The 19,468-nt window shown below is 44.4% G+C and overlaps 1 protein-coding gene across 3 annotated transcripts in view; it reads left to right on the plus strand.

Annotated features, from left to right (window-relative positions):
• The window catches only part of LOC133348417 (collagen alpha-1(XXVI) chain-like), a 118,227-nt gene that overhangs the window by 64,497 nt on the left and 34,262 nt on the right, over nucleotides 1-19,468 (plus strand). For all 3 annotated transcript variants that reach the window (XM_061561211.1, XM_061561212.1, XM_061561213.1), the window contains one exon: nucleotides 16,072-16,116. In XM_061561211.1, the coding sequence (XP_061417195.1) occupies nucleotides 16,072-16,116 (45 nt within the window). The remainder of the gene's footprint in view (nucleotides 1-16,071; nucleotides 16,117-19,468) is intronic.

Raw genomic sequence — 19,468 nt, forward strand, 5'->3', positions numbered from 1 at the left:
CACACCGGTGTGTTGGAGAGTAAAAATCCACAACATTAACAATTCGAGTACGACGTAGATATCGAGTGTAATTTACGTGAATGCATTAACCCCCCGCCCTGCCCCTGGTCATCGGACCTTATTGGTTCCCGAGTGACGACATCGCATTCAAGACCGAAACAAGGAGGATTCCTCCACAACCCTGGCCGTCAGCTGATGAGGCTGGTTGTAATTACCGGCAAAACGTCGTACTCGAATTGCATATTTGTGCATTGAATAAGGAGGGTGGTCACAAGCGTTTTTGAATTTTTTTTTTTTAAGAAACAAACTTGGTGCGACGTTCTGACTGGTGCCACATGCCCGAGACATTCTTCAGCGTCGTAACCTTCTATGCGGGCCTCTGAGCTTTCCGAAATGTGTGTTCTCAATTGTGTCACTGGGACAATTCTAGCGACTTTGCACTTGTGCTGAGCGAGGTTGACTAAATGTTGGGCCGAACATTTCGAAGCGGAGTTTCGGCATGGCTAATGTTGGAATAACAACGGGCACGAAGATCACGTGCGCGTTAGGGGTAGAGAGCAGAGGCAAGCGGTTAGCGCACTGCGCTACAAACCCAGCCACCCGAGTTCAATCCCAGGCCACGGCCAACATCAGTGGCGAATATCTTAAGGGGCCATCCATTTAGTACGAACGCAAACAAATCAGTCAAAACTTGACCCCTCCCCCCTCCCTGTATGTACGCGTACTTTTTACACCCCCCCCCCGACCCCCGAATCATATAGAACGGCCGATCAAGGATTAATAATATTAACGTGTTTAAGAAAACAGATAGTCCACCACCGGACTATCTAACTCACTTGAAGGCCAATGTAGACAAATTATTATCGAGGCTCCCCCCCCCCCACGTTTCCTATACGCACGTACATTGTCAGTAGACCCCCCCATACACAAGCGTACGCATTTGGGTTAACCCCCCCTGCCATCTTCTTGCGTACGTACTAAATGGATGGCCCCTACGTACTAAATGGATGGCCCCTAACCGTTCATGAGCTTCTCCCCCCTCCTCCTCGGGTCGAGTCAGCATTAAACGAATACCTGGCGCGGTCATGTAAAACATCAGCACCGGCTAGACAAAGGCTTGGCCCGCGCCCACGCCCGTGCTCGCTAACAGCAACTTAGCCCCCCAACGATCTAATGTGGCTACAGGGGGCATCTTTGTCCGTGTTGGGAGTGTGTATGTGTCTTGTGTGGGCGTGCGTGTAGCTGTGTATTTACGTAGGTTAAGGCAGTGTCCGGTCTGTGCATGCTGGCAGAGGGAGTTGACACCCTGCACTGGAAGCAGCTGTCCGGACGGCTGCTACCAGTTTTCAAAGCGATGGCTGCCTGCCACGTTCAACATTGCCTTTGTTGCAGTCTCATTTTAAAATATTGCCATTAAAGCCAATTTTAGATGGATATCAGCGCGTGTAATTTAACACTCACTTGGCAGCGTGCGCTCAAGGAGAGCTGTTCATTTTTAGTCACACATGATAGTTCAAAAATACAGGCGTGCACTTTTATTTTTTTCACGGAAAGTGTTCAAGTTGGCTGTTTATTATTTGAAAGTCAAATTTCATTGCTTTACTTTGAGTCTTATCCTCCGACCGAATCACCCGGAATGCGCCCGGCATCGTTTTAGATCTCGGAAGCTAAGCAGCGTGGGGCCTGGATAGGGCTCAGACGGATTGGGTGACCACCGTGCATAACAGGTTGTTATAGGCTGCTGCGTGGCTGCGTGGCGGGCATGCTGAAGACGGCGCACGCAAAAATGTGATTCACACATCTATGCTTCTCCCCGCGTTCAGCAACCCCGCACTGACCAAAGGGCTGTACGTGCACATGCGCTATCGTGGTACGCAATTCCCCATTTACGTGGCCTTGTGCAGAGTAATCATACAAGTCACAGACCATTATTTGATAGATAAATTATTTAACATGGTTATTTTTCAAATTTGTCATTGTGGTCTATGACAGTCATACAATGGAATGGGCAATTCTTCTAAGTTATTGCACGGGGGATTTAACATCGGCGAATTGGATGCTTGGGAATGCTCTTGCTATGTTCAAGGGAGGCAAAAATGTTTCCACGCAAACTAACATTACTAGATTATCAAAACCACTCGGCTACCCTAAGTGTTGAAAATAATAACACAAACTATTTTCCGCCCCGTATCAATCCACTGCTAGAGAGGGCTTCCTCATACCACGTCGGTCATGGGGGGTTTTGTTTTACCATACTTCACCACGCAGGTCAGCGGTGGTTGGTGAAGGGTCGCCTAAACACCAGTTCAGATTTCACGTGCCACTGATGTTAGTTTTGAACTTAGGTCACCAGTGTGCTAACCACTGCACCACTGCTCGCAACCCCCCCCCCCCTCCGCTCCGCACACATGGAACGAGAATAGTATTATGAAACAAAAATATTTTCCAACAGTTGACGGCCATTTCATGTTGAAAATGAGAAGTTATCTGGACATCAGAAGTGACAACTTAAAACGATTCCCAGGAAGCTGGGAAGAGTTATTGTGTCCCACAAGTGTACCAAGCAAGTATGAATGACCTTCATTGTGTCCGTTTAAAGTTTTATGCAATTATCTCATTAATGGGGGTTTAATAGGGCTACAATTTACTGTTTGTTTGAACAACTTTATTAAAGTCGAGAAACATGTAAACAATTGGAAGTTGCAAAAAATCTACTTGGCAAAAAAGCATTTAGGCAAGTTTAAACAAAAATGAACATATGGTTTGAGATGCCCCATGACTTTCCTGCCTTTCAGGCCCTTTAATTGTGGATTTGGAGCTTGCGGGACGTGAGTCCTGAGCTGTGGTCTCGCTGGGTATATGCAAGAGCTTGTGGACGTGAAATAAAATGATATTTGGAAAAAGCTGATATGTAATTAACCTATTCTTAGGTTGTTTCGGTAAAGTCACGTAGGTAAAACATTAAAATTAATGAAAGTAAAATAAAATAAAAATCACGACGTTTCGGAGGCAACACATGTCTCCGTCATCAGGTGGGACCGTCACAGCCAGATTTGCCTCCGAAACGTCGAATATGAATCCTTGCAGTCACGAAAGCTTCAAATATAGATGTAATTAACCTCTTATTCCTGAAGCAATTATTGGCACTGTAGGGCACCTTGGTGGTGGCACAGCAAGTTGAGACAATGTTTTAACGTTTCTTAAATCTCCCCGCCTCTGGCCACCCGATTAACATCTCGCCATTGTGGCGAAATGTTAACTACCTCGCCTGGTGTACAGCAGGTCGTGGGTTCAATCCCGACCCTGACGCCTGTATATTTGGAGTTTGCATGTTCTCCCTGTAGTCGCGTGGATTTTCTTTCAGTTCCTTCGGGATTTCCCTCCACAATTAGTATCAAAATGCGTTGAGAGTATTTAGCTAGCGATACATTTCCACACGATAAGCCTCTACGTTGAGCTATATAGCTCAGTGGGCATTACAAGGTAGTAGTTAATCTCTTTATAACAATACAGCTTTGCTCTTTTCTTATCCAGGAAAACCTCACTTAGGCTTACGACAATTTCCAGAATGGCCCTGCATTGGAACGTGAGAACAATGTGACGTAGTGCACGTTTGACATATAGGAGGAAATCCGAGTACCCAGAGAAAACCACCCGTATGAGGGGATTAACATTTCAAATCTGCACAGACGTCGATTCAATCTACTTGCTGTACTGCCACCTCCTGGCGACCTTTCAGTCCATCAGGTTTGGGTGTTTTGTAAATGTGTGCACGATTCACCAACCCTCAATTTCACGTGTGCACGCTATACCATGCCTGGATAAAAAAAAAACTGACAGTAATAGCTCACAAACCATAAATACCGTCCAAAACTAAATAACAATCGTAAACACTTTGATGCATTTTCTGCATACCGCCGACTTTATTTCAAAGAATAAATAACTGCGGCGAAAGAAAGGGTCACGGATGTGCGCATGACCGCATGGTTGTCCAGGGGCAGCATTGATTGGTCTCGGAGATACGAGCATTTGGGGTTTAGTTGGGGGGGGGGGGGCATCAGTAAATATGGAACCCCGGTTCTTGAGAGGTTTTGTGAAAGGCTAGGAGAAATAAATAAATCAGCTTTTGTGGCCGACTTGGGTCATTTCAAATAAGATTCCATTTATTCCCCACCAATAGCAGCTTGGTGACTTCTAATGAAAGGAAATTCTCTTCCTGCCGTTTGTTGATACAAGACTCTGCCTGATTGCACCCGGCATAACAACCGCAAAAAGGGGTCGGGGGACAAACGCGTCTTCGCGAACTGCCACAGCAAAAAAGAAAAGGGCCCATTTTTTTCTTCCCATTTAACTTCCCCCTTACTGCCCCCCTCACCTCCCCCCGCATGTTATCTCAGCAACTGGGAAATAAACACAAATGTCCGACGAGTGGAGCAGTGAACGAATTCGTCAGTCGTCCTTCCCACCAGCGCTCGCGAATCGTGGAACCGAACCAAACATTCCTCCCGGCAAACGGCAAGTCAACGGTGCCGGTAACCACCCGGGGGCTGTCAGATGTACGCGATCGACACCGAGCAAAAGGCGACCGCCCTCCCCCACCGTCTCATTCTCACACGTCCGATGTGCGGACGTCTCGCGAAGCGCGCTTATGACCTTAACCGTCCATGGCCATCCGCCCGCCCACTCCTCACCCCACCCCGTTGTGCAGACACACAGACACACACACACAAGTGAAAGCAGATGCAATCACAAAGAGCCACGTGTAGCCGACAATAAGCTGTTGGGGCAAGCGCCGTTACAGCCGAGCACCTATGGGGGGGCCGGCACGGCACACGAGGGGCCCGCTGTGTGGCCGGCACCACGCCCGGCCTCTTTGGTTGTCCCCCAGTGCTGATTGTTTATGGCCCCGCGACCAGGCCACTCACTGACCTAGGACCAGAGGGGAGGCCTAAAACTAAAAATCGGTTGTTCAGATATTCGCCACGGATGTCGTTAGCAGCGAGCAGGAATTGAACAACGGATTGGCAGTTTCGTGGCGCAGGTCTTGCTGACCATGACACTATTGCCCCCCGTAGATGCAAGGACAATGACACCCCCCTCGCCTGAACAGACTGTCGGGGCAAGCGCTGTTCGCGAATAGCTCCTATGAAGGCCGGCACGGCACGGCACGCGACGGGGTGGGCGGGCAGCAACAGGCCCGGCCGCCTTTTACACGCCGCGCCGGGTACTCATTCGAGGCTGAGTCGACCTAGGGGAGGCCCAGGACCGGTTCAGATAATCGTCACCGGGTTTTGGCCTGTGAACGGGAATCGAACTCGGGTCGCCGGGTTCGCAGCGCAGCGCTCTAACTGCTACGCGACTGCTTCCCACTCATGCAATCATGCTCACAACTCTAGAGCACCCACCCACCCCCTTACCCCTATAGATTCTGCAATTTGCAGGTAACATTTACCAACTGCAGCCTCCTTTTGGCGGAAAATTGGTAAATGTTACCGCAATTCGCAATTGCCACGAAACTGGCAGCGCTGTTTCACATACCCCCCCCGCCGCTCACTCCCAGTGATGTCCCTCATTTATAGCGAACATCTTGACAACCATACTCTTTGATTCTTTCGGTAAAGTCACGTAGATAGAAAATTAATAGATCACGACGTTTCGATCGCAACACAAGCAACCGTCATCAGGTGTGTTTCACCTGATGACGATTGCTTGTGTTGCGATTGAAACGTTGTGATCTATTCATGTGTTTCACCTGATGACGATTGCTTGTGTTGCGATCGAAACGTCGTGATCTATTAATTTTCTACCTACGTGACTTTACAGAAAGAACCAAAGAGTGCGGATTCCTGCAGTCACGAAAGCTTCAAATCAAGATCTTGACAAAACTTGCACTTAAATTTCGATTTAAAGCTTTCGTGACTGCAGGGATTCATCTTCTTGGTTCTTTCGGTAAAGTCACGTATAAGGGAAATAATAAAATAATAAAAATAAATCATAATAAAATAATAAAAATAAAACATAATAAAACAATTCTCACGCGAATGAGAATTATTTTATTGTTTTATTTTTATTATTTTATTATTTCCCTTCTACGTGAATTTACCGAAAGAACCAAGAAGATGAACACTTGCACTTAGATACACACGCGACAAGTTGAAACGTTCTGCTCCTTGCTGCCGTCGTGCAAGCCACGCAACGCGGTCGGCTCGATTGCTTCGATTTGTTTTCGGATAACCTCGCAAACGGGCAGGGTACGGCCACGGCGCTCACGTCCCCTCACCCCCCCCCCCCTCCATCGAATCCTCGCTTCCCAAACCGCCGTCGACGAGTCCACCGCCGCACAGACGGCAGAAAGGAAACAGAGCGGGGAACGAGAGCCGGATGTCCTCGTGGAGGTGTCTGCGACCGAAAGGCACGAGTCGAGAGGCCTTGGTGACGGCTGGACCCACGTGTTGACTCACGCACAGGGGCAATGCGCTGCAGTCAAAGCATTTTCAACTCCCCAAATTGCCTCCATATGACCGCACCACTCGCAGCCCAAAGACTGTTTGTTTTCTCTGCGCTGTTCTCGAAACGTTTTTTTTTGGGTCACTTACATTTTGTTGTCGTTGTTGTTGTTGCGGAACCCGAGGCGGTATTGTAACAGTGGACTTGGCGGATGGGTGCGGTATGTGCCTTTTGCCTGATTGTACATACTTCGTGTGTGTGTGTGTGCACACACATGGTATTCGCTTTATAATATTCGCATTGTATGCTTAATATCAGATGCTGCCACGGTGTAACGGTTAGCACACTCGACTCGCGATCTTGACGTCGCCGGTTCGAGCTCTCTTGGCACAGCAAGTTGAAACAATGTTTTAAAGTGTATTCAATCTCCCCGCCTCTGTCCACCCAATTAACATCTCGCCATGGTGGCCGAGATGTTAACTACCTCGCCTGGTATACAGGAAGTCGTGGGTTCGACCCTGACGCCTGTATATTTGGAGTTTACATGCTCTCCCCGTGGTCTTGTGGATTTTTCTCCGGGTCCTCCGGTTTCTCCCTCCACATTTAGAAACGTGCGTTCAAGAGTATTTGGCTGCTATAGATGTCCACATGATAAGCCACTTCGTTGAGCTATCATTCGTGGCCAGGTCACTTCTGAAAAAGAGCTATATCGCTCAGTGGGCCTTACCTGGTAAAATGAAGAGTTTATTTTTAGTGTATGTATCGGTATACCACATTTAGTCAATTGGAAGGTCACGTGTGGTGCAGTAAAGTGTGGGTCCTCCCACCATTTCTAGCCAGTGCCAGAGTAAGGAAAATGCTCACCATAAAGAGGCTGTTCGCCTCCATCAAGTGGAGGCCCTTCGGCCAGCAGTGGCAATAGCAAGTAACAGCAGCGTTGTCCCTTTACCCTCACCGTTTATGCTTAATCTTTAGCGAAATAACTGACAGTGCTCACTATTACTTTCAACGAGGGTGGGCTCTCAGAAGCAAGCGACCAACGGAAGACATCAATCCACATTGGAGGATGCTGTTACGTCGCATCTTCGGAGGCTGTTGTCCACTTTGAAACAGCTTTGGGATCTAACAGAAGGGGAAGGAAGCGATGGCGTGTTGCGGTAGTACCAGCGGCATTAGCTGCGACGATCTCTTCGTCATGAAAGTACGTAGAAAAATACTCGTGTGTTTTCTAAATACAAAATAACTGTTGAGCCTTGGGTGAATAAGAGACCTGTTGTTTGAAAGGGGAACACAGTTTGTAATTTGGTAAAAACTGACCCTCCTGTCAACGTGGTATAATTAGGGCACCTTTAAAAATCCAGTTATTATAATCATCTGGAGTGTTGCAAAATCCCTACAAAAAGATTTTCTGTAGCCTCTTTTTATTATTGTTTCAATGTCTTGTAAAATTGTTCAGTTTTTTTTGTAGGTACAGTATTCCTTAGGAGCATGTTGTAAACCAAAGCATAACAAGCTATAACATGTTTTTCAAATCTAAATATGACCAGACCTCCCCTATTTAAACTCGCTGCACTCTAATGGCCCTATTGAGCTGGCGAGTCATCGGTTCAATGTTAGGGCCTCAATTAAAATGGGGAAATCATTTCTTCAACGGACATTCGTGATTATTAGAATATTTTTTTTAGACTGGAGGAATGCGACGAGCTATGAAGCTTTTTTTTGTACCCAGATGTCCAGTAGGGGCAGGTCAGAATGTTACAACATTACAAAAAGCGAGAGGAGTGCAAAGTATAGGATAGGTGAGCAAGTCACTACAAAAATAAGGAAAATAAATTCCTGCAGATTTTTTATTTATATTTTCAAGCGTTTGCAAGGCAGTAAAACAACAACAAGAGTACCACAGCAAGACAACATCACACAGCCCATCAATAAAACTGCACGAAATTAGAGATTCCCAAATTCAGGAGCACCACGCAATTCACGAATCATACTTTTTTTGACACACTTTGGGGAATGAAAAGTTCACGTAAAAACTAATAAATACAGCACAGTCAAAAATAAATCATGTTCTATCATTCTCCCCATGCCATGTCGGGCATGAGGGTTCCTTGACCACACTTCAACTTGCTGGTGTGTGGCGAGGGTAGCGAATAATTCAGATATCCGCTGGGCATCAATGTTCACCGTGGCTGAGAATCGAACTCGGGTCGCCGGGTTCATAGTGCAGTGGTGGTGTGAACCACTGTGCCAACGCTTCACCTCATTAATTAGAGATGTAACCATTCAACAATCTGGTACAAAACACGAATGCCGGCAGAGTAAACTATATCGCAAATGAAAGTATGTTAAATCAATAATGAGGCTTTATCAAAGAGACATTTAATCTAAAAGCAGAGTGTGATTGGCCATGAGCTGCTGATAACATTGAGTAAATTCTGCACTTTACCCAAGCAGATGTGTATCTGGAAATATTTGGAGAAAATTCATGGATATCATGAGAGCTGACAGAACTAAAATTCCCATAATAGCTCAAAATGCACGCTTTGGCAAGGACAGCAAACCCCACATGAGTGGGACAAACGCGTGCAAGCAGAAGAAGAAGAAAACGAAGCATGCCTTAGCCCTTCTGGCCAACGGGGCGCATCGCGTTAAATGCAACACAGCTTGGATTTATAAAGTGTCCGAACGAGGCCATGTCTCGAGACGCTGTACAAATAGGTGGGTGAAAGAGTAAGGGAGAATAAATATTGCCTTCAGAGGCCCAGCCGTTTCCACGCTTTGTGCTGTTCCGGAGAATACGGGACACTTAAAACATCCCATTGCCAAGATCCATTCACCCCGGTCACTAACAGGCCGCCAGTGGAGGCCAACCTCCATCATTTCAGACGCCACGAACTGTAGAGACCTCGCCTGTTCCATGCATCCCTTGACATTTCAAACCTGTAATTTCCCCCTAAGAATGCGAGTTCTTTCTATAGGAAGCGGTGAAAGATGGCTCTGTTGTTACCTTCCTGTCGTTGGAGTGCAATTTGGCCGAAGACCATTTAGAGCAGTGGCTCATAACCTCGACTAAAGCATTGCCCTCCCCCCCCCATTTTGGTTCTCAATGGTTAAACATTGTATAATGTTAATAAAAACATAGGTTTGATAAAACAAAGTAATTGTGCGTACGTGCTCATGCTCAATTTGTGTTATGGTGATTTACCTTCTAAAGAAATCTGGCCACCCCCAGGTTAAGAACCACTGATTTAGAGCAAAGTAAATACATCTTCTTGGTTCTTTCGGTAAATAAAACATAATAAAATATTTTATTATGTTTTATTTTTATTAATTTATTACTTCCCTTCTACGTGACTTTTCCGAAAGAACCAAGAAGATGAATCCCTGCAGTCACGAAAGCTTGAAATCAAAGATGAATACATCTTCACGGTAGCGTTAGGACAAGAGCCCCCCATCTGTTCAACAGTCATTGTTAAAATTAGACAAAGGTGGGAATTGTTCTGAATGTGGCGAGATGTTAACTACCTCGCCTGGTGTACAGCAGGTCGTGGGTTCCATCTGTATATTTGGTGTTTGCATTGTCTCTCTCTCCCCGTGGTCGCGTGGATTTTTTTCCAATTCTTACGGTTTTTCACACCACATTTCAAATCAATATGCGTTTAGAGTATTTGGCGGCTATACATTTCCACGTGATAAGCCACTTCGTTGAGCTATCATTTGTTGCCAGGTCACTTCTGAAAAGAGCTATATAGATTCGTGGGCCTTACCTGGTAAAATAAAACATTGTTTTAATTTAGTTTAGTATGACTTGTTGGGACAGACTGATAACGCTATATTAAAATGCTTTTGCTCGTTACATTGTAAGGTAAAGAATAAACGAATGGCTTTGGCCTAAACCAACACTATGGGTAAAACGTATAAAATGGCTTTCTAAAACATTTCATCTGCAAATAATAAAAATGAGTAATCACTTTAATTTTCAAATCCAAAGCAATTTGCTACATGGGTGACATTTCATGGGCCATAACTGCAGCCATTTAGCAGTCATCACAAAGTGAAAATCTTTGGCCGGCATCTCAACACCGAGAGACGTGGCCATGTGCGATTTCGAATGTTTTCTCGATTTGCTAAAAGGAGTGGGGGTGGGGGGGAAAGTAGCCTTTGCTTGGCAGCCACGAAGATTAAGTCAGCACATTTCTTCAGGAATAAGTTGGCGGCTGGGGCTCATGTTGCCGACTTGTGCTGCAATGTTGTCGATGCGAGTGCCGAGCCGAAGGGGAGTCTCGGACGAAGCCAACACACACACACACACGGCGCAGCCAACATCCTCTCCAGCTTGGATTCCTTCCTGGAAGTTTTTACATTTTTCGATCCCGGCTGTCGCGGCGATGGGTTTGGGAAATACTGGGAGTCAGCCACTGGGAGGGAGGCGGGGGTGGGGAGATTGGAGGCGAACGGTGCATGTTTGTTTTGGGCTGGGTGTGTCCAATCATATTCTTAGATTTGAAGCTTTCGTGACTGCAATAATTAATATTCTTAGGTTTTTTCGGTAAAGTCACGTAGGTAAAAAATTAAAATTAATAAAAGTAAAATAAAAATATTTTACTTTTATGAATTTTAATTTAAAATTAAAAATTAATAAAAGTAAAATAAAAATATTTTACTTTTATGAATTTTAATTTTTTACCTACGTGACTTTACCGAAAAAACCTAAGAATATTAATTATTGCAGTCACGAAAGCTTCAAATCTAGAATTAGTGTCCAATCATGTTGGATTAAAGAGCGAAATGCGCATGTTGCATTTTGTGTGCGCGCCTTGTATTTTTATTTTGCAGTTTGTTTTCAGATTTAGTGGTGAACAATTAATTGGTTATTAGGACGATTGAAACCACATGCTGGAACGTTTCAACATTACGACGGTGAAGTCACGTAGAAGGGAAGTAATAAAATAATAAAAATAAAACATAATAAAATAATTCTCACGACGTTTCGGCTACAACGCAAGCAGCCGTCTTCAGGTGAAGAATGAGACACTGCCAAGCTAGGAGCTTATATATAAGCTGAGTTGGAGGTGGAAGAAGAGCGCCTTAACAAGGGGCACTATCGATGAAATGCGATTCTGAGCATTAAGCGTGCAAGCGCACAAGAACGCATCTGCTCTTGTCTATCAGCGTTGCGCTGGTCATCGTGGGGTGCTGTCGTGACTGCTGTGAGCTTCATCTCACGTGACTTTTGATAGTCACGAACAATAAAGCCCGGCAAAGTTGAAACCCAAATTAAATAAGAATGCGTTCAATGTAATGATGAAAGCTGTTATTTCATAGAAAAAAAACACGTATGCATGCAGCCTCGGTTTTTTACGTAGAATTGCGTACTTCTGAAATAAGTGAAAATAAACGTTAGAATAAAATGATCAGATTGAGCATTTCAAAATTACGTAAGTATTCATTCGTTACATATACACCCTATCAAAACATTTTAGGGCACAATAAATTAAGTTACGTAGCAATTTTTTAAAAGTTTGTTCCTACAAAATCGTTAAATAAATTGTTTCTCACTATAAGAGTTACACGGTGTATAATGCAAAGCATTACGTTTGACATTGTGAACGGGTGTACTATGCTTTAAATATTATGTATTAACATCCTTCAATAACATTTCTATGTATGGATACATATGTAATAACAGCCATAGAGGGTTCACGTGGGGATTGGCTTGCCGGTCCTGCTCGTAGCCAATAAGGGTTGAGATTGGGACCATGGCCCATGCGTCATCACGACAGGTCATCGGAAGTGATTGGCCTAGCCATTCGGGGCCCCAGCTAATGGGGAGCCGGATGAGGGGCGTGGTCCCGGGATTGACAGGGAACTATCGAGAATGGTGAGAGCTGTCCATACATGATTGGCTGGGGGAACCACGTGACGAAGGTCTTAAGAGCGAGCGAGAGGGAACGATCGCGAGCAGACTGAAAATAACAGAAGCAGGGTCACGTGCGGACGGGGCCTCGGGTTGCCACGTGCGCGGAGGGAACTTTGTGTGGAGTCTGTCCTCTCTCTCCGTTGTCTGCCAGCAACGGAGAGTGAGTAAGGAAAGTGTATGGTGGAGTGGAAATAAAAAGGACTGATTCCGAAGCCGTCTCCTGGAAGGTTATTACACATACATAATTTATAGAAAAACCTTTTAATTTCTCAAACACGGGGATTTAATAAAAAACATAAAAACTGTAATTTAAAATTAACTACAGCAAAATACATTCTGGAGGTCCGTGTCCAAAGTTCCCTTTAAAAAGAAAGAGATGTAATTAAATGATTACACTACAAGACAGTCTCGAATTGCAACTTCATTAAAGCATGTCCAGTGATCGCTAATGGAAATTTTAATGAAAATACCAGCTCTGAATTATGTTTCCTTAATTACATCCGGCACTAGGAAAATATTTCTACAGGTGAAAATGTGGTTTGTTAACTCGGTAAAAAGCACCGAACAGATGGACAGTTAGCAGAAACCGAAGCTAGTTACACAACTACAAAGTCAATGAATGTGCAGCTGATATGAATCAGATACGCAATTTAAATAATTGTACCAAACTGCGAGCGTGTGGCAATGCTTTATTTAAATGGTAGTTGCAGGCAACAGGAAACCCCAGAAACACTGTGTACGCTTGCCCATATTTTCTTCATTTTTTTTTAGATGTTACATTGTGGAATTGTTCACCCAAAATCTGTTCATCGTGAGCAGTTCATTCTCTAATGCATACTGACCCGAAAAAGCCTCAAGATTAAGGCCCCGTTTTAGAAGTGAGCAAGATAACACTCCGTCAATCACAAAATAGTCCTGCACACTGTCCTTAACACGTATCCATTCATCTATTTTTTTAAATTAATAAAAAGCTTACTCTTAGGTTTTTTTCGGTAAAGTCACTTAGGTATTTTTTAAAAAATAATAATAAAATAAATTAATAAGAAATGAGAATAACTAAATTAAATCACGACGTTTCGGAAGCAACACAAGCCTCCGTCATCAGGTGTAACTGCTACAGTAATTTTACTTGCAGTTACGAAAGCTTCAAATCTAGAATATAAAGCTTTGTTGTAATACTGTGTTGGCCTGTGGTGCAGAAAAAAGCCAACACAATCAATAACTTTGTCCTATAAGGAAAAATACATCTTATAATAGTTACAGTTTTAGGCAAATGTGGCCCTTCTTCATAGCAGATAGTAGATATTTCTATAATGAATTTCTAGTGTTCACAACGGTCGCATTCGTTGGTGTTCTGTGACGAGGTCATACCTCTCTTTGCGGGCTGTTGCTACACGATATGAATAATAATTTACAGCACTTTGTCAATCCACCGTGGGGTTGGCTGACCCAACGTCGCTGTTGTGATTCGTGACGGGTGGGGGTAGTGGGCTGCTGGGGTCGCCAGGACCTGATTCACGTATCGCTCACCACTGATCAGAAACACAGGTTTGTCAAGCTCTTCACTGTGCAGTGCGCTAACCACTGCGCCACCGCTCCACCCCCCCCCCCTCCTATATGAACTCTAATATTATAACAGAACGTAATCGGGGGGGGAGGCGGGGTAGTTTTTTTTTGCAGAAAGGCATAAATACCACATGTATAGAAAAAATATAAAGAGAGGAAAAAAAGCGTTTTCAAATGTTCCATGTTGTCATGTACAGTCTCATGAAAAATGCCTACACAGCAGTACGAAGGGCAGGGGGTACAGTGCTGGTAACATGCTTCGTAGGTAATGCACCACGCAGGGCACTGTGATTTACAACGGGAGCATAGTTAAAAAAAAAGTCACCCGGTGTCACATTACCCCTAAATACTTCAGCCGTAATTTGGGAAAACGTGCAATGCACGTGACATGTAGCAGTTTCAGAAATACATTAGGGCTGTTTGTTTGAAATGTTGTCCAGAAAACTAGAACAGCTGCATTTTTCCCGCTGATGAACGTGATTAGGCCACTGATTAAACAAAACCATGTACATTTTACATTTTTTTGGTAAGTATAGCATTACGCACAACCAAGCTCGAACATTGGGCCTGTCATTTACAAGCTGAACGCATACATTATGTACGTAACCCCCGCCACCCCCACCCCCAATACTCTTAAAACAATTACTGATATTTTTTTACTTAAAACTTTCGTGACTGCAGGAATTAATATTCTTTGGTTCTTTCGGTAAAGTCACGTAGAAAGAAAATAATAAAAAATTATATAAAAAAAACTCACGACGTTTTGATCGTGATCAGGCACCTGGTGATTTTCTTCTTTTCTTTCTAAGTGACTTTACCGAAAGAACCAAAGAATATGACTACTGATATTGTACAAACATATGGCTGTAAATTAATTAGCTGCTGCCTTTCTTGGCCTTGCCCCCACCCAACCTTGAATATTTGCGGTCGGAGTTTTCATTCGCGAGACCACAATCAAAAGCAGGTGCCAAAAAAGAAACAAGCCGTGCCAAATTCCCCCCTTGTCTTCTTGCACAGCGTTCAACAGGAGTGGAATTTGCGTGGGACAAATGCATTATAATGGCTGGACCACCTTCTTTGGGCAGAGTTAAATTGCCTGCCTCGTACAAGACCGGAACGAATTCGAACTCGCGGGTGCGTGCCTCGCATCCCGACCCACCGTTGTCGTCTAGGTTTCGGTGGGTGAAAACTAATTTCGTGTAATATTGACTGGAAGGAAGCCAGCATCTCGGGTATACCCGGAGCTGGCCGAGCACGACGAAGAAGACGCATCGGGCTCTACGGCAACAATGGGCGGTTTAATGAAACGGAAGTTGAATTAACGGTTAAAAGAAACGCGCATTGTTGAGTGATGATCACCAGGTGGGCCCATTAATCAGCGTACAGCTGCCCCCGAGACAGCGACGCAGCATACCGTGATAATTGAATGGAGCGTAGCAACAACCACAACGTTTCTTTAATCCCATTAATATATTAAACGACAAAACAACATGTCACCTGTGTGTTTTTTTTTAATATATGTGCAGCGCGGTGCAACAGCTGGTTTCTCAGCTGCAGCCCTTTGGGTCTGTCGAGGGTTCCCGCGAGATTTTTGGTGCTGCCCAACGACAATTTAGGTCGAGGGGTGGAGGTGTTTCGTGGCCGGGTGACCGTCGCCCACAGAACAACGCTGACAAGAGGACAGGGTACACTTGAGGAGAGGAACGTCCCTCGCCAGTTAGGGCAACCAAAAACCAACGAGCGGCCACATCAAAGGAACGAAAGCGTCGTCGAGAATGGTTGAGGGGGAGGCGGGGGCGCTTTAAGCTTGTTTCTTGGCAAACGGGGAAGGCTTTCTTCCGTGGCGTGCGCACTTTTACATTCTGCTCGCTTGACAGTTTCATTCACGCCCGTTCGCGTGCCGCGTATTTGCCTTGAGAACGTTCAAGTGTCTCGAAGCTAAATGCGTGGTTTCAATCGCCACCCGTATTTGATGTCATGTCCTGCCTAAAACTAAAGTATTGGCATGCTTCCTACCCATATATCTGTGACGCTCACCAACCATGCGATGTACGACGTGTTCAGTTGCGCGCTTTTTGCACCATTGTGCACGTGGTGGGGATTCCAAAGTAATGCGTCTCGCCGTTCTCTTTTGACAGGCCCACCAGGAGACAGAGGCAAAGATGGAACACCTGGGAATCAGGGTAAGATTGCAATTTTTTTGGCATTTACAATTATTGACAAGAATGACTCAAGGCAGGGGTGTGGTAATGCTCTGAAAGGGCTGTAGTCCTAAGTAGTATGGGAGAACTCTTCCTATCCATGGCCCTATTCCCCCGTGACACCTATAATTAGTATCTGCCCAAGCTGTAGAGTTTGCAGAAAACTTCTATCGTCTGCGCAACGGCTTCCCACTAGCCGCAACATTTTCACAGATGAGTCGCAAGGCTCTCATCTACGTCTTATTAGCTTAGCTATTGTCAACATTTTGATCTCGCAGTACGTAAAAAGGGGAAAACGTTCTGGACCTGTGGCATAAATGTGCGCATCGTCAAAGAAGGAGAAGCAATTGTGGGATCATAATGAGTTGACCCATTTATTAAACATATTCTCAGAAACAAAACACCTCCTGTCAATTGAACGCTGACTCAATCAGTCTGCTGTTGAAGAGGGCAGACGAAACGGGCTTGAAGAATGACAGACCCATTTGGCCTCTTATTGCACTTACATAAAATGTTCACAGTGATCATTGGAAAAACAAAAGTAAAGGAATATTTAGATTGCAACCAACCACCTGAGCAAGCTGGGTTTAGGAAAGGTTTCTCTACCAGTGATCACGTGCATGCTACCATTAAGATTATAAAAAAAAACTATGAAAAGGCACTTGACTTAAGTGGAGCTCGATGCAGTCATCCGAACTCTCACAAACCGAGGCCTAAATATTTATAAACGATGGGAACCGTTCACAGCCAGTGGAACAGCTCCACTGAGATTGCGAGAACATAACAAAATACCCATCAGAAGGAGAGAGTCGAGCTTAGCAGTCTTCTGTTAACACATTTGGCAGCCAGCGGGCCACATATTTTTGAAAATTCAACTTGACGTGGATTATTGAATGAGCCGTTCCCACACTTATCCCTGTGACCACTGATATGCGCTTAATTCCCACTCGCCTGTCATCGAAAGTCAGCCTCTCAACACGAGCCACATTGGCTGGAGTTGAAGCATCAGCTTGGCTTAGCACTTTGGTTCTAATTGTGTCACGGAGTGACGAGTTATTTTTCAACGAGCACATTCATTTATTGAAACGCCCTCGTATGTCTGGCGCACATATTATGAACATATCATGTTACGGTGGCTCAGCGATGGAGTGGCTCGCAATCTTAAGGTTTTGAGTTGGACTCGTGGTTGGGCGTTGATTCAGCCCATTATTCGTCCAGGGGTCCATAAAATTAGTACCACTTTGTAGGGAAGTCAACGGTAGTTGGTCTATGGCTAAAGTCCTCACTGCCGTAGGCATGAGGGGATGTAAATAGTTGATCGAGCACTGCCTCAATGTTCATTTGAGCAGGAAATCATTGAGTAGTTGAAAACGCAATTTCATTTATTAATCATCAGTTACTACAATGCAAGCATTACAAAATCGAATATATTTTTTTACATTCCATTTTCTGTGTGTACGAGCAGCTCATTAACAAAGTTCTTACAGGTGAAAATATACAAATGATTGTTATTTTTTTTAATTTCAGGTTGCCCTCGAATGTCAACGCGGTTCCGCTTTATTACGTTCGACTGCATATATGGGCTAAAATGCGACCGTCATGGTGAAGATTTTTATGCAGATGTTAGAATTGTTTTATATCTACATATTTAATTATCACCAACACGTGATTAACATTTTCATGGCTGCACATTACGCACAGTGCGCAGTCCACCTTTCTAGCACAACTTTAAAAAGACAAATTCAATGTACACATGTTTTACAAATCACTCACCGTGTGTGTTGGAACATTTTCATATTCCAGGCCGCAGATTTTTTTTTTACACCAAACCTTAAAAGGTCTCCCCTGAACCACTTTAATAGGAAGGCAACTTTAAAACCTGCTGCTTATTGATCAGTCGTACTGTGGGAGAAACATTCAAATCATAACATTTTGCCGACCGTCAAAACCTGGGCATTAAATGCGGTGTACGGTACCGAACAATCACACCTTCGTCGATATCAACGTCGCATATTTATTTTCCCGTCGCCGATGTTGTTATTTTATTTTTTAAAGCCACGGTGTTAATTGTGCACCACTGCCAATTCAGCAGCAGTAGCAGCAGGAGCATCAATCTTAATTTTAGAACTTTCGTGACTGCAGGAATTATTATTTGGTGCAGGAGCATCGCCAACTAATATCGTTTCATTTTAAAGCCCTGTGCATCATTATCGCGAGTGTTCCCCCTGTACATAATAGCTGCTCAATTAGCCGCCTCCCCTTGTCATTCCTGATCGTCCAGTTCGCCTCGAGGCGTGAACGGAGCCGCAAGCAGTTGTCTGAATCCGGTCGAAACGCGAGTGCATCCCTTTCCCCGTGGCAACGGAGGGACGCGGCAGCGATTTTGCAATTGAAGAAGCGCACGTCTATTTTCTTGGTTCTTTCGGTAAAGTTACGTAGAAATGAAATAATAAAATAATAAAAATAAAACAGAATAAAATAAAAATAACATAAACAAATGTAAGCGCACGTCTATTTCATACAATGCGATGCAAATTTACAATGACTGCTAACATCGTAGACATCATGTCCCGTAGTATGAAATTACACGCGCACTTTTTTTTCCCCTGGCTAATTGCAGTGTTTTTTCAACGTCTAATTTTTCTTAACTGACGAAAATGATTAATCAGCTGTAATCTATCCACTGCTGGATGACGCTCCCCTCCGCCGTGCCAATGCCCTGCGATGCCACGGCCAATCTCTCTCGCGGCGTCGTCATTGTATTTACTCGATTTAGCAATCAATCTTCACTGTTATCTGCACAACAGATTTAAACGTAAACAGTTTACAAATTGGATGGGTAACGTGAACCAGTAAAACAAAGTTCATACGGAATAGAATTTCCGGCGCTTGGGTGGTCAATTCTTAAGTCACTTTGTAACGCTATCGTGGGCTCGATATGAGCTGGAACTTTGTCCAGCACAAACTTACTGCGCTTGCAATCGAGGTCGCCAATTCTTGGTCCCTCTCGCGCCAGCGGAAACAATGGGCGACGTTTCTTACGCCACCGTTCTCATCGGCAAGGCGTGCGTGGTGGGGTGACGTGTGGGTTATAACAATAATAATTTACATTTATTTGTAAGGCGCCTTCTACCAATGTCTCAAGGCGCCTTGTAAGAATAAGGCCATGATAGGAGAAGCTAAACAGAATAAACTGACTTAAGACGATTTGAAGCTTTCGTGACTGCAGGAATCCATACTCTTTGGTTATTGCGGTAAAGACACGTGGTTAGAAATAAAACTAAATCAAACAAATCACGACGTTTCGATCGCAACACAAGCGGTCGTCATCAGG

This window comes from Lethenteron reissneri, chromosome 27, assembly GCF_015708825.2.
Source record: "Lethenteron reissneri isolate LAM-NWPU_2019-01 chromosome 27, ASM1570882v1, whole genome shotgun sequence".
NCBI lineage: Eukaryota > Metazoa > Chordata > Hyperoartia > Petromyzontiformes > Petromyzontidae > Lethenteron > Lethenteron reissneri.